The sequence below is a fragment of the Megalops cyprinoides genome, chromosome 12, assembly GCF_013368585.1.
Source record: "Megalops cyprinoides isolate fMegCyp1 chromosome 12, fMegCyp1.pri, whole genome shotgun sequence".
NCBI classification, from domain to species: Eukaryota; Metazoa; Chordata; class Actinopteri; order Elopiformes; family Megalopidae; genus Megalops; species Megalops cyprinoides.
In genome coordinates this window covers 13,488,492-13,501,406 of record NC_050594.1, presented here as the reverse complement: position 1 = coordinate 13,501,406, position 12,915 = coordinate 13,488,492, and the positions used below count along the sequence as shown (strand labels likewise).

At 42.3% G+C, this 12,915-nt stretch overlaps 1 protein-coding gene across 1 annotated transcript in view; it reads left to right on the top strand.

The window, feature by feature from the left end:
* The first annotated feature begins 519 nt into the window (after window positions 1–519).
* stac (SH3 and cysteine rich domain) overlaps window positions 520–12,915 on the top strand; it is a 39,424-nt gene continuing 27,028 nt past the window's right edge. The window contains exons 1-2 of the mRNA XM_036542547.1: window positions 520–1,024; window positions 10,745–11,042. Of these exons, the coding sequence (XP_036398440.1) occupies window positions 911–1,024; window positions 10,745–11,042 (412 nt within the window). The 5' untranslated portion in view covers window positions 520–910. The remainder of the gene's footprint in view (window positions 1,025–10,744; window positions 11,043–12,915) is intronic.

Below are 12,915 nucleotides of genomic sequence, written 5' to 3'. Positions count from 1 at the left end.
GCCGTCAACAGCCGTTGTGTCTGTTGATACCGTATCATGATAACGTTAATCGGCTATAAAAACAAAGCTTTTCACAAAATTAGACGTCTATTAAATAACGGTTATCAAGTTCAGCAAAAATGTGATCTCAGATGAAGAACCACTAACGGGTGAAGAAGCTCACTGGCAAATAACTCTGAAATTAGTTCTCTCATATATTTCGAAGACATGACGGCGTGGATCAAATAAGTAGTTACGTAAAACAACCGCGATGCTGATAAAACAGCCACGAAATATGTGATACGCTTTTCGCTCCGTCGGTTTTGTCAGCGGTTTAACTCCGCCCAAAGCCCTCGGGCGCGCACACACCCACACGCCCATTAACAAAGTGACAGTTTCTCCCATCTGACAGCGCAAATAGTTGTCCGCTCCTTGCCGTGACCTGAACACCCGCATCTCACCTCGTAAGCAAACCGGCGGGCTCTCACGATTCCGGAAAAGTCGCTAAAAGTAAAATACTTCGAAGGAAGACTCTCGCTATAGCTATTAATTACAAGGTTTTGCGTGCCTTTGCCGTTTTTTTTATTTTGGTGGTGATGAAATATTCTTCGTTCTTACGAAACGTGGGCAAGTTTCTTTCTTCGTCCATTTACTTTAGGGGATTTATCCGTTCTCTTTTACATCGAAAGCAAATTTGAATCCTCGGAGCGGACGTTATCTACCACCACCACAAAAAGACAACAGGGGACCCGTCAACAAAGCGGGATGCACTCCGCTTCTGGACTAAGTAATTAGACTACTGAAGTACTGTTGAAGAGACAGCATGTAAAAATCGGAGACACCTCAAGGGGACGGGAGTCGCCGAAAAGAAGACGAGAGCCGTCCTGCGCCGTCGCCTTAAAGAAAGGAAAAACTCGGATCAGATGAAAAAATGATTCCACCAGCTAGCATGATCACGGACGACAGCGTCGGTAAAGAGAACGACCGAGAACAACATGAGCTGCCACAGTCACCGGCGTCTAGTATCAGCCAGCAAGAATCCAAGGTAGCCCGGTATAACCTCTCTCCAGTCTGTCTTGTCTTTGAATTAAAAAAAAAACAACATGGGCTATGCCCTCTGTCCTGCACTGGTGATTTCCGCCGCTTTCCAAAATGACAAATCGTATAATTTGCATGCATCAAGTGTATGAGCTAAACGTTTAAAAAAGAGGCTGGTATCACCAGACAGCGTTTCCCCATACAAAGTAGTGGTTTGGAAATTCCGTCTAAATGTTTTTTGTTTGTTTGTTTTGCTTTGCTTTTGTTTTTGCTTTTTTGGTCCTGATTTTATTGAATGATGTAATGCAAGATTTTCATTTATTTTAATTTAGTGCTCAGTAGCACTGATGGTAGCCACTTGCAAGAAACATTTTGACACTGTAATCCACTTTGATATATACCTGCAGATTAATTTTCCATAGTCATTTGATGTTTAAAAATTTGAAATGTTGTCCTTTTCCGTATAATAGTGACGGTAATGATGTCAGGTTAGGATATGTTTACATTTATAGCTAAACACAGATGCTGCAGTCTACTTTTGATGTGTTTTATGTCATTTCAAAGCATGAAGAGGTATAAAAAAGTGACAAGAACAGCCAAAGTATTAGAACTGGGGTGTATTCATAAATAGTACACTATGAAGGTAGTGGTCATGGTGGCGGGACATTGTCTGCACAAGTATTGGCAGTTTGTGTACTTGTCTACTCCAGAACCAATCTGGGTCACTCCTGGCCTTGAGTACTACGGACAACTGTGAAGTATTGCGCAGGTTGTTGTGGATTAGACTTCTCACAGCTTTGTTATGCTGCTTTAACACCGGTCAGGAAACATGATGGCTTTAGGGCTGCTTTAATCTTGCAAATGACATCTTGTATTGAGAGAAACCACTGGCGTTTTTCCATTCCCTCACTTCAGCAGTCAAGTGACAGCAGTGACAAAAACCCTCACATTAGTCATCACGCTGTGTGTGTGTGTGTGTGTGTGTGTGTGTTGTTTATGCATGCATGTGTATTTTTGGTGGGTGTGTTGGTTTGCATTTGTGTGCAGTGCACTGTACAAGAAGAAGGCCCTAAGAGCAGCTCTCGGCCCAAGGGCCACTGGGAACATTCCAGATGGTGATGGGAATTAATCTTGTTAACAGTTAAGCATCCTCGGGACCCTGGGGACCTGCACAACTCTTCTCCCAGTCTAGACACCTGCAGATAAAATCTGAGTGCACTGCCCATCCAGTGATCTGTCCTTTCAGTATGTAGAGCACTCTGAGAGTAGCACTCACAAGCAAATTAAGTAGTGCTAGGACTTCCCTGAGAGAGCCGTTTCCATGCCCAGGGCTTCCAGACCCTGGAGGCTGTATAAAGTGTCCTCTTCCCTCAGATGCATTTACGAGGAGGCGTTTAAGTTTTTAGGATTGTCCTGACCTCCATGTCCCCTGCATCATTTTAAATGCTGGGTAGTTTTTAATGAATTTTGAGTGATACAAGAGCTGATTTTTCATCATGTACTGTAGCCTGGCAACAGATCAGGGTTTGCCTACTTGAGCACTGAATGAATGAGGGGTTACTATATTGTGTGAAGGTCAGGAGTGTGCACCATATGAACTGCGTTGTCATAGTGCCAAGACAACAGACAGAAAAGCATTCATCGCTAACCCTACACAATATCTAAGCTCAAATTTTATTTATTAATTTTTTCTTCATAAGACAGGGATGGCCCGTACAACTTGTTCAGCCTTGGAGTAAGGAATAGGAAGACTTGCTTAAGAGGCACAGCGCAAAGGGATGCAGGTTCGAGGAGCCATACCCACTGACAGGCTGAGCGCTGACCGTGAAGAGTGTCTGAATGAATGATATACACATGCTCTTTCTCCTCCTGCTTTAAGTCCCTTGCCCACCAAGTCCATTTTTTTGGGGGGGACACGACGTGACATGATGTGATGTCATTCTCATGTTGGGATGACATTCACGGGTTAAAATTTGTTGATGAATTAACAAACAACAAAAACACAGCAGGCTTGGTGTGTTATGACCCTTAAATGCCACATGCCTAAGAGCACCACAGCGACGATACTCCTGCTGGTAACCAGGTCTGAAGATGCTGTTCCTTTAGAGCCAGTGTCTCATGCCACCGTAAGCACACGCAGGTGGGAGGTGATGAGTCTTGACTGACACGGTACATAAAAAGAAAAGATGGGGTGTGATGACATAATGAGACATTTAAGCTTTTTAGTTGCAGATCCATAATTTATAGAATCCCCCAGGAGGCATCGACTGAATTAGCCTTTTTAACATTAAAAGATGTCTCATTAGCTTCCCAGTGCCAGTGTGAGGGATTTCTGCTCAAGGATGGCCGTTTGGTTATCACTCTGCGGCAGTTCCTGTGTCTAAAACACCTTTTCTCTCAAGCGCTACCCGCATGCTCTGTCGCCCGCTCCCTATTTAATGCAAAGACCTTCGAATTGAGTAAACATAACATCAGCCTCAGTCTATTCAAGGCCCCGTTCTGGTTGTTTGTACAGATTCGAGATTCCCCTGCTGTTCCCTGGGACATTTCGGGTTGATCCATGTTATCTTGACACAACAGAGTAGAACGGCTTAGTATACATTCTTAAAATGACATCACAGAGCTCTCCATCTTGTAGAGATAATGCATATAACTACCATGGATTTTACCTGCATTGGCCTTTTCTCTCACAGAAAAACTTGGAATGGAAATTCAGTGCATCAGTAGTACCAAAACATGTAAAAGCCTAGCAAAGCAAAAGGTAAAAACATTAAAACAAGGAACATAACCAATAGAATGGCATGATAAAACCAGAAAAACGGTATAAATAGTATGCATATATAGTATGTATAAAAAACGTAAAATGGAAAATCAAGAATGCAGGGTGAGGGCCATGTATAAAGACACCATTTACAAAGGTACATTTAAACATCTTTGAAACCAGCCACAGCGTCTCGTTCTCAGCATTTTCTCCCTCCGCATTGTGTACTGGGAGGGAGTTCTGTAGTCTAGGAAAATGTAGTTTGTGAACTTCATGAAAAACAAAAAATTCAATAAATTAGGAGGAAACAGACAAAAAGCTCATATTTATCAGTTATTACACACCCTCCCCCACACGTGCTTACTCATTTTTCCTTATAAATCATATCACTGCTCTGGGTAGAAGAGATGATGGAAGAGAGTTAGAGATGTTCCTGACATTTGTCTTCAGTCTGACGGCGTGTTCTTTCAGCTTGATAACTGCATCCAAAACCATTATTCTTCAAAAATCATTTCTTATTCAATTATGGAGAGGATCATCAGGAGCGCTTCAATAAAAATAACACAGTCTTTCGTATACATACAATACTACACAATACAATAGTCCTTTATTAACCCGACAAGTGGCAATTTAGATTCACTCTTAAAAAGTGCATTTACATAAAATACAATACTGCAGATATGGCCAGAGAGAACAAAAATGCAGAAATTATTTTTTTTGCTAAGCTATCAGCCTGCTTCAGCTTTATTTCCAACACTTTTTTTTTAATCTTTATGTTTTCATTTTTACAATTGGATATTCACTGAGGCGGTTCAGGTAGTTGGTTGATGGGTAAAACAGCAATTCCCCCTCAGGATCTGAACCTGCACAACTTCCAATTACAGCTCCAGTTGCCTAAGCTGGCACACCACACAAGCATTTCACATGGGAAGGATATATGTATTGCCAGCCAATCTTTCACCCTCTGAAGCATCGCCACCTCCATGCATACAGCATGTGCTAATAGAGTTCATGTGCCTCACACAAACCACGTACTTACTAAGCTCATACACTTAATGCTCTGACCTCTTGACAGCTCTTCCATGCTGGGAAAGGTAGGCTTGTCCCATCGGCTTGAGAGTCCCACATCCTGGGTTTGATCAAGCTTGAAAATGACACCATTCACTGACACCATTCACCGTTTGCGCTTCATGAAATGGAATCGTCTTCATCCGGTGAAAATGATGAAACAAAACAAAACAGGTGTGCTAATGCGTCTCAGAAATCAAAGGTCTCATAATAGGCCCGTGAAACACTGACATTCTCTCATGCATTATAACTGAGAATATGAAGACAGTTTTACTGCTTTCACTCCTCAGGACCCCTGAGTTTTCAGCATTTCATCAAATAGGCGTGTCTAATGGCATAATGAAACTTACCGACTAAGGGAAATGACTTTTCAGAACGCTCTCAGATATACATTTCAATTAGCAGTCTTTCACATCCAACTCACTGCGCACAGCTGCGCATACCAACTTTCATTAGAGGACAGCTCCGAATGAACTCTCAGAATCCAATAGGGGGCTTATCGATTGAATGTTTCCAAATCGGCTGAGGGGATCAATAGGTCGCATCATCATCACCCGAGCACGCATTGAAGTCTGAACATGTGACCAGCTTCAGAAGCTGGGATTAGTGGTTTCAGTCTGCACATCGGGTGTGACGATCAGTGCAACAAACTGTCAGTTACAGTTTGTGTAAAGCCTATCAAGTCTGGTCATTATCAAATTCAAATATGGCAGTACTCAAGAGAGCAAAGGATTTGAAATACATGGAGGAGCTTTACAGGATATACTGATGTGGTCAGTCTGTAGCTTTGCAGTGCTGTTGCAAGGGACTTTTGAATGACAAGCACTATGTGGGGAAACATAGGCTAATCAGTGTTTCAGGTAGTGGCTACCAGTGCATTATCCTGATATACAGTTTTTTGACTGCAATCAAAGCCTCTACAGCTTCATTTTGTCAGTTGCAGCCAAGAACGTGTAATATTGTTTCATAATATTTCATATTATATTATTACATATTACATAATGTTACATAGTAATTTGTTGCTATGCATTCTCTGGTATGTTCGCTTTACAATTGGAGAAGTTAACTTGGCTGGATGAAATCCAGTTTACAAAGCCTAATACAGGAAGACTGTGTATGCTTTTAGGTTACTACACCATGCCACTAATTCTGTTGTGCAGTCACTAATTTTAGTTAATGAGATATTATAATTGTTAACGTATGAGCTACCTTTTTATGCAGATCTGCATCTCAGTGGGACTTCCTAGTGAGATAAAGGGAAAATTAAAAAATAGATATGTTCATCGCACTTGTGGGGAAATTTCAAAATGCCCATCTCTAACCCTTCCCTTCTACCCCCCTACACTCCATGAGGGTCATTTTTTAAACATTCACATATTGGGTAGGATGACCATGTGACCCCATCCCACACCACTGTCCTGGCTGGGAGTTGCTAAACCTGCAGTGGATTAGGACGCAATTGCAGAATTCTTACTGTGGTCCTTGTGATTCTGGGCAAAACTCACAATCCTTGAAAAATACAGAAGGGATGTTCACCAAGGCCCCCAGGGGACCTCCTTGCAAACCCATGGCAAAAACTCTCACGCTTTTGCTTTGCGGGGGTGGATCTCGTTGATATAATACAGAAATCTTTCTCTCATTCTAGCGTTAAAGTGACCCATGGCCAAACTCTGTGGTAATGTCTGCCCTGGAGCTATTCCTCTCATATCTAAGTTTGAGGTTAACCAAGATTAACCTTTTATGGTTAGTTGTCAAAAAACATAGACTTCAGAAAACCCCAGTGCTATTTGAGAAGCAATATTACTGTCATCAGAAATCCAAATACAGCTATGCACTGACCATTACAAGATTTTGGATAAAAACTGTTGATGTTCCACTGGTATTTGTTTTTAGAATTACCAAAGGATTATCCACTGAAGTAATATCAGTCCACTTTTTTGCTTTGCTATACATAAGGTCATACATGAGATATGCTGTGTTGGGGAATACTGAAACAGTGATTCCAATCACTGTCTATCATGTCCTCCTTGAGGATGTCTTCTGTTCTGTATGTAGTGTGACACTGTTTGTGTCTTACATGCTGTATGGGCCATGCTGTGGGGGGGGGGGGGGGGGGGGTGGATAGAGGTAAATATTTAATTTGGGGGAGGGAAAGCAGAGCTATTTGACGAAAGATTAATTTGTCCCTCCCTCCCAATACACAAACACACACACACACAATTAAAATTAATATTGTCTGTCACAGAATTGCCAAAATGTACATGACAGTAATTGTACTTTATTTTTTCTGGTTTGAGTACCCTGTTCATTTAAAAGCTAGGGCAAGTGCCCACAGCAAATGCAGAAGCCAACGTCTTAGTTTTGGGAGTGCTCTGACATGTCAATATTTTTGACTGTTGTACAACTCCTTGCAATGCCTTAAGTCAGTGTTTCTCAATCCTACTCCTGGAGCCCCCCTGTCCTGCATATCTAGCCTTGCTCCAAACACACCTGATTGAAATTAGTGTGATGCTCTTGATTAAATCAGGTGTGCTCAGCTAATCAAAAGTGCCACTGATGAGTTCAGTCAGGTAGGTAGAGCAGGGAAAGATGGAAAACGTGCAGAGCAGGGGGGCCCCAGGAGCAGGATTGAGAATCAGTGCCTTAAGTCATCACTTCAAGCAAGGACTCAATTCCTCTTCACTATTTTCAGTTCAGAAAAAACAACAACAATCAAAATCAACAAATTCAGTCACTAAATTATAAGGTATAATGCTAGTAGATTTAATTACATTCAAATATATTTCTGCAGCTACATTGTTTGGTTTATTTGACACCTTAGGTACTGTCTGCTGTAATAAGTGTTACACTGAAAAAATCTCTCAGCTGTAAACCATTGGTATTTACTACCATCAGTAATTGAGAAAACATTTATGAGGGAGGGATATTAAATATTTCACAGAATCACATGAATTCAAAAGCTCACTAGCTAGCTATACCCTGGTTGTCCATATACGGGTGAACTACTGCTGGCTTAGATGGGCTCTAAGACTCTTCATTGTGCTGAACATCATCTGTTGTAGCAGGCTGCTTGTCAGACTCACTCCCAGTAACCCCAGGAAGTACTTCTGCCTCATAAGAAAGGATGAATTTCATCATCCTCATGACTGCTATCAGCTGGAGGGGAGCTGTCAATATCATTGCTTGCTTTTGAAATGCATGCCCTCTTCATTCATTCATGTTATTTTTATGACTTGGACAATTCAGTGTGTCTCTGCTTCAATAAGGATATTACCATTGGTTGTGATGCCTCTCAGATTTCCAGCTGCAACCTACAGTGCTTGTTTTACTGTGCTGTTAGTCCTGCTGTCGTTCAAATGATTGCTATTCTTTCGGCCTGGTTGTTTGATGGCAATCCCGATAAAAATTGAAAACGCATGATGAAAATTAAATGTCCATTTTTCGACTGCTGAAACTGAAAAATAGTACAAATTAAAATGCGGTGGGAGTCACGAGGCTCCCCCAGGCTGGAAATATTCAGTAGGCAGTCACTTCAAAAAGACAGTAAAGAAGTGAAGTAGGACTGTAAAACGTTTAAAAATAAATAGCCAGTTACTGTAACACGTAGAAATAGTATGTATATGTGGTAAGAATATAAAGTATGGTACATATACGTTTAGTAGTGAGGTGGTAGATGTGGAGGCATATGTGATCACCACTTTTTTAACAGACATTTTCTACAAGGATGCATAAAGGACAGACACAAATACTAGCTGAAGGAGAATTTTAGATGCAGAAGCAGTAAGAAACTTGTAATTGAAAAAGTTAGCAGGAGTGTCTTTGATCTTCTAACTTGAGTTTTTCTAAGGCTTGGGGGAACAGTGAAGGGAACTTTTGTGTAAGGTTTGTTTAAAGTCCTTGCCCAAGTGGCAAGTTTGTTCCTGGAAATCAAATGATATCGCTGAAGCACTTTTTTTTACCTTGACCTTTGGTCTTGTGACTTGGAAATTGATAAGGGTTTTGGATGACAGAGAATAACATTGGGCCAAATGTCCTTGAAATCTATGCATATGTTATAGACCAACTAGATTCATCGTTTGTGATGGGTACAGATGAATGAAAGTTTTGTTTCAGGTTTAGACATAGTTAGACATTCAAAACACCAAACAGTGCGCTGAAATAATCAAAGTGTTGTGTACGAAAATGGTGACCTTCTATGATAATTTGTATTCAAATGAGAAAATAAAGACTAAAAAAAAACACAAAGTGTTATTAGATGTGTCAGATGTATTCAAAATCTTTCTAGTTAAAATACCCCCTATCCTTGTAGCAGATTTGGTCTTGTAGCAATAAGAAAAGCAGTATATTGCCATAGGAATGCATTTTAACTGTGGAAGTAGTGATTGTTAGACAAGTTGTTAGACAAAATTCTGTTTATGTACCTGTTAACTAAATCAGTGTGAGCTCAGATGAAAAGATTCACAATAGACAAAATACTCTATGTGGATATCTGCTTCATACTCTGTGTGTGTGTGTGCGTGTGTGTGTGTTTCCTTTTCACATTTTCCCTTTGGTTCTTTGAAGATATGACAGAATAAATCTGGTTAAACTGTCCAGGCTAAACCCATGCAGATTGATTGACAGCAGTGGATTATGGCCGTTTAGTTTGGTCCAAAGTTTGACTCATTTGACTCAGATCTCCTGCTAAGTGGAACTTCGGGCTTTTTATCATTTGATTTTACAGCCATCGTTGGCAATAACTCTTGAGGAACCGTTCCTCACTCTACCACCTGAGGCTGTGAAAAAAAAGAATTCAGCAATAAAATGAGATAATTAAGAATGGTCGTCACAGGGGGAGAGATTGCAAAGAAGAGAATATAAATTTCTGGAAGAGGGAAAAGCCATATCACACCCCTTCCACCCCAACCCCCCCCCAAATAGAAGCCATAATGAGGGTAGACTCAGGGGAACTCAGGTTCAGGGGAAATGTGGTGACGGTCCCACAGCATGACAGAAACACTGCACTGCTGATGAGTTCACACACCATCATATTGGCTCCTCAGGTAGGGAGCAGACGGGGAGCTTGTAGCTTGTAGCATACCATGGTGATGTCTGCAGTAATGATGATTATAAGGGTGATGGAAGCAGGCTCTGCTGAAGGCGCTTCGGCTCAGAGCTTCTGACCGTCGAGCAGTACTGCAAAGGATCTTACTGGAGCCCTAGGCATTGCATGACTCCACATGGTATTCTTAGGTGAAGAAACTAATGCATACTAACAAAAACTTCAAATGGTTATAGTGTGTTCTTTATTTCCTGTATTATGGCCTTTGCACACATGAGGCAAATTGTTTTACCTTTATAACGATGCTTGTGTGGGTACAAGACACTAACCTGAAGAAATGCAATTACGCTTGTTAGCGATCCATATAAACACATACTGGGAGGTTTCTAACTGCTGTGGCATTTTGTCATCAAAGATGACAACACTCATAAAAATTCTTCTCTCCAGGGTTTGATTAAAGATTTTGATTAAAGTCATGTATAATTGGATATTGAAGCCTTTGTAGTCTTCGCGTCATTGAAGTCTAACCTGGTCATATCTGGCCTTAAACAAGTGGAAAACGATTGATTATCTGGCACGTGTGAGTATGACTTGTGAATTATTGATAGTGGGTTTTGAAGCTAATTGGTCATTTGCAGCAACACTGCATGAAAAGGACAGTTAATAAAGTAAACCGCGATGATCTTGCTGTGCACTCATGAGATAGCAATGCACAGAAATCCTGGGACCATGTCCCTACTTCATACACTTTTGCCGTGCACAGGGGAATTAGTCAGAAGAATACAGTTTTTGACCCCGGGGAGGGTGTTTTATTGGCGTAAAGCTGAACTTCCTTCTTGTCTCTCCTGGTCCCACAGCTGCAGAGGCTGAAGCGCTCTCTCTCCTTCAAGACCAAGAGCCTGCGCAGCAAGAGTGCCGACAACTTCTTCCAGCGCACCAACAGCGACATGAAGCTGCAGGTGGACCTGCTGCCGGAGGTGCGCTCCAGCATGGGCCACCTGGGCAGCTGCGACCTGTCCATCCCCCTGCCCATCCCCTCCTCCATCTGCTCCCCGGGCCAGAACCCCCGCCAGCCCGACCCCAGCGCGCACAGCTTCCTGGAGCACATCTTCAAGAAGCCCACCTTCTGTGACGTTTGCAATCACATGATCGTTGGTGAGTTGCCCTTCCCCCGTACACCTAGGCCAAGGAAAGTGAGCGTCTGTGACCATTTTCATGTATATTATATACACATAGTGTTTTTTCCACACGTTTATAAATTTGCTTAGGTGTCTCAGATGCGCTGTCGTCGGTCATACCCCAATTATTGCTGCACCATTGTTGTAGCCTCCATCCACTGCAGTCATACAAAATCCAACTGGAATAAAATTACTTTACTGTTATTTATGCAGGAAGAAAAAAGCAATATAATAATGGAGATAAAAAATGGAGAAGGAGAACGGTGGGGGAAGCGGGGGTTTCAGCACTTTATTATCCTGTCCCCTTTGTTGCGATGGCGCACTATACAGTGCAGCTTGCGGCATGAGTGGTACATCCTGTCGATGGGGAACGCGATCCATTTCTTTGGGGCTTTTAAGGTGATGGCACCCGTAGGTGCGCGCGTCTCTGTCTCCGGAGGTCATTAGGTCGCGGCTGCTTTCCCTCTCCGTCTGCTGCATTAGTACAGTAAGTCCCCAAGCAGATGCTGGGCTTTCGTGTACCCTCATTAGTGCGGATCCCGAGGCGACCGCAGGGGAGGTTGCGTAAGGCAGCCCCACGAAGGGTCCTCACGGCCATCTGTTCCGCGAGCCGTCGCGAGGTTGTATGGGCTGGCGAAACGAAACTCACCCTGCCATCACCATGTGCTTCTAAAACTGCGCTTGGGGAGGTGAGTTTGAAAAGAATTGTGTGGTAAGGTGGTCATTTCTCCTCAGTTCAGCAGCAAGGAATTGGTGTAAGTTGGTGCAGTTGGGGTGGCTGTTGTGGTGTAATGCTTAAGGAGCTGGGCCTGTAATCCAAAGCTTGCCCCTTGAGGAGGATACTTTAATCAAACTGTGACGGAACTTAAACCAAAAAGTAGCAGTAATAAATCATATAAAATAAAAAAATCAATAATATGTAAAAAAATCCAATAAGCCTAAGCAGCGAAGTAATGTAATGCTACTAGCATGTGCCTACATCTCTGGCTATTGTGAAATGGCTTTGCCACAAGAAGATGCCCTTTTCAGCCACATGCTTCACTGCTGCCACACCACAATGACGTTGCGCTCTCTATCCATTGCTCTCCTCCTCCAATAGGAGGCCGCTCATCACTGGAGGAGTGGCCTGGCCCAGAAAGCCTCCGTGATGGTCAGTGCAAAGTCATCTTTGGAGTGGGGAGGGTGCTGCCGGACGGTCAGTGCGACAAGCGGCCGTGGCTCAGATAATTAATTCTGAAGGAGAGCTGGCAGTGCCGCACACCAGATGTCTCCCAATTGGAGAATCGGCTGGGTTATGAAGCCCTCGTGCAGTTTGGACTGACCGTGAAGCACATTAATACATTAATACAATACGCAATTTACAATGCATATATTTCAGACCCCCCATTATCACTATAATCTGATTGGGACAAGACATCAATGCTAATGCAGAGCAAAAAATACAGACATTTAGAAACAAAACAAATGAGGAAAAGAGAGAGGGAAAGAAAGGTAGACCCATGGAAAGGGATTCATTTAAATATGATTTAATGTCAATGTTTAAATTGTACCCTTAACCACTGTGTCTTCAAATGGCGTTCTGCGGTTTCCGGTTTATTGTGGTACTCTTTTTTGCAGCAGTCATTAACACCAGATTTCTACACTTTCTTTAGAACAATTGTCTGGCTCATAATTTCCTAACAGAAGTCTTGCCTAATAAAGACATGAACACAGTGGGGTACGGATGTTAGTGAGAAACAATGTGGTCTTGATTGTGTTCATCCAGCGTCAGAGGTAGGCAGCTCCTTACCATGTGGAAGTGGATTTCCTTTTATCTTTTGCCACAATACACATTTTGAACAAACTGTGGG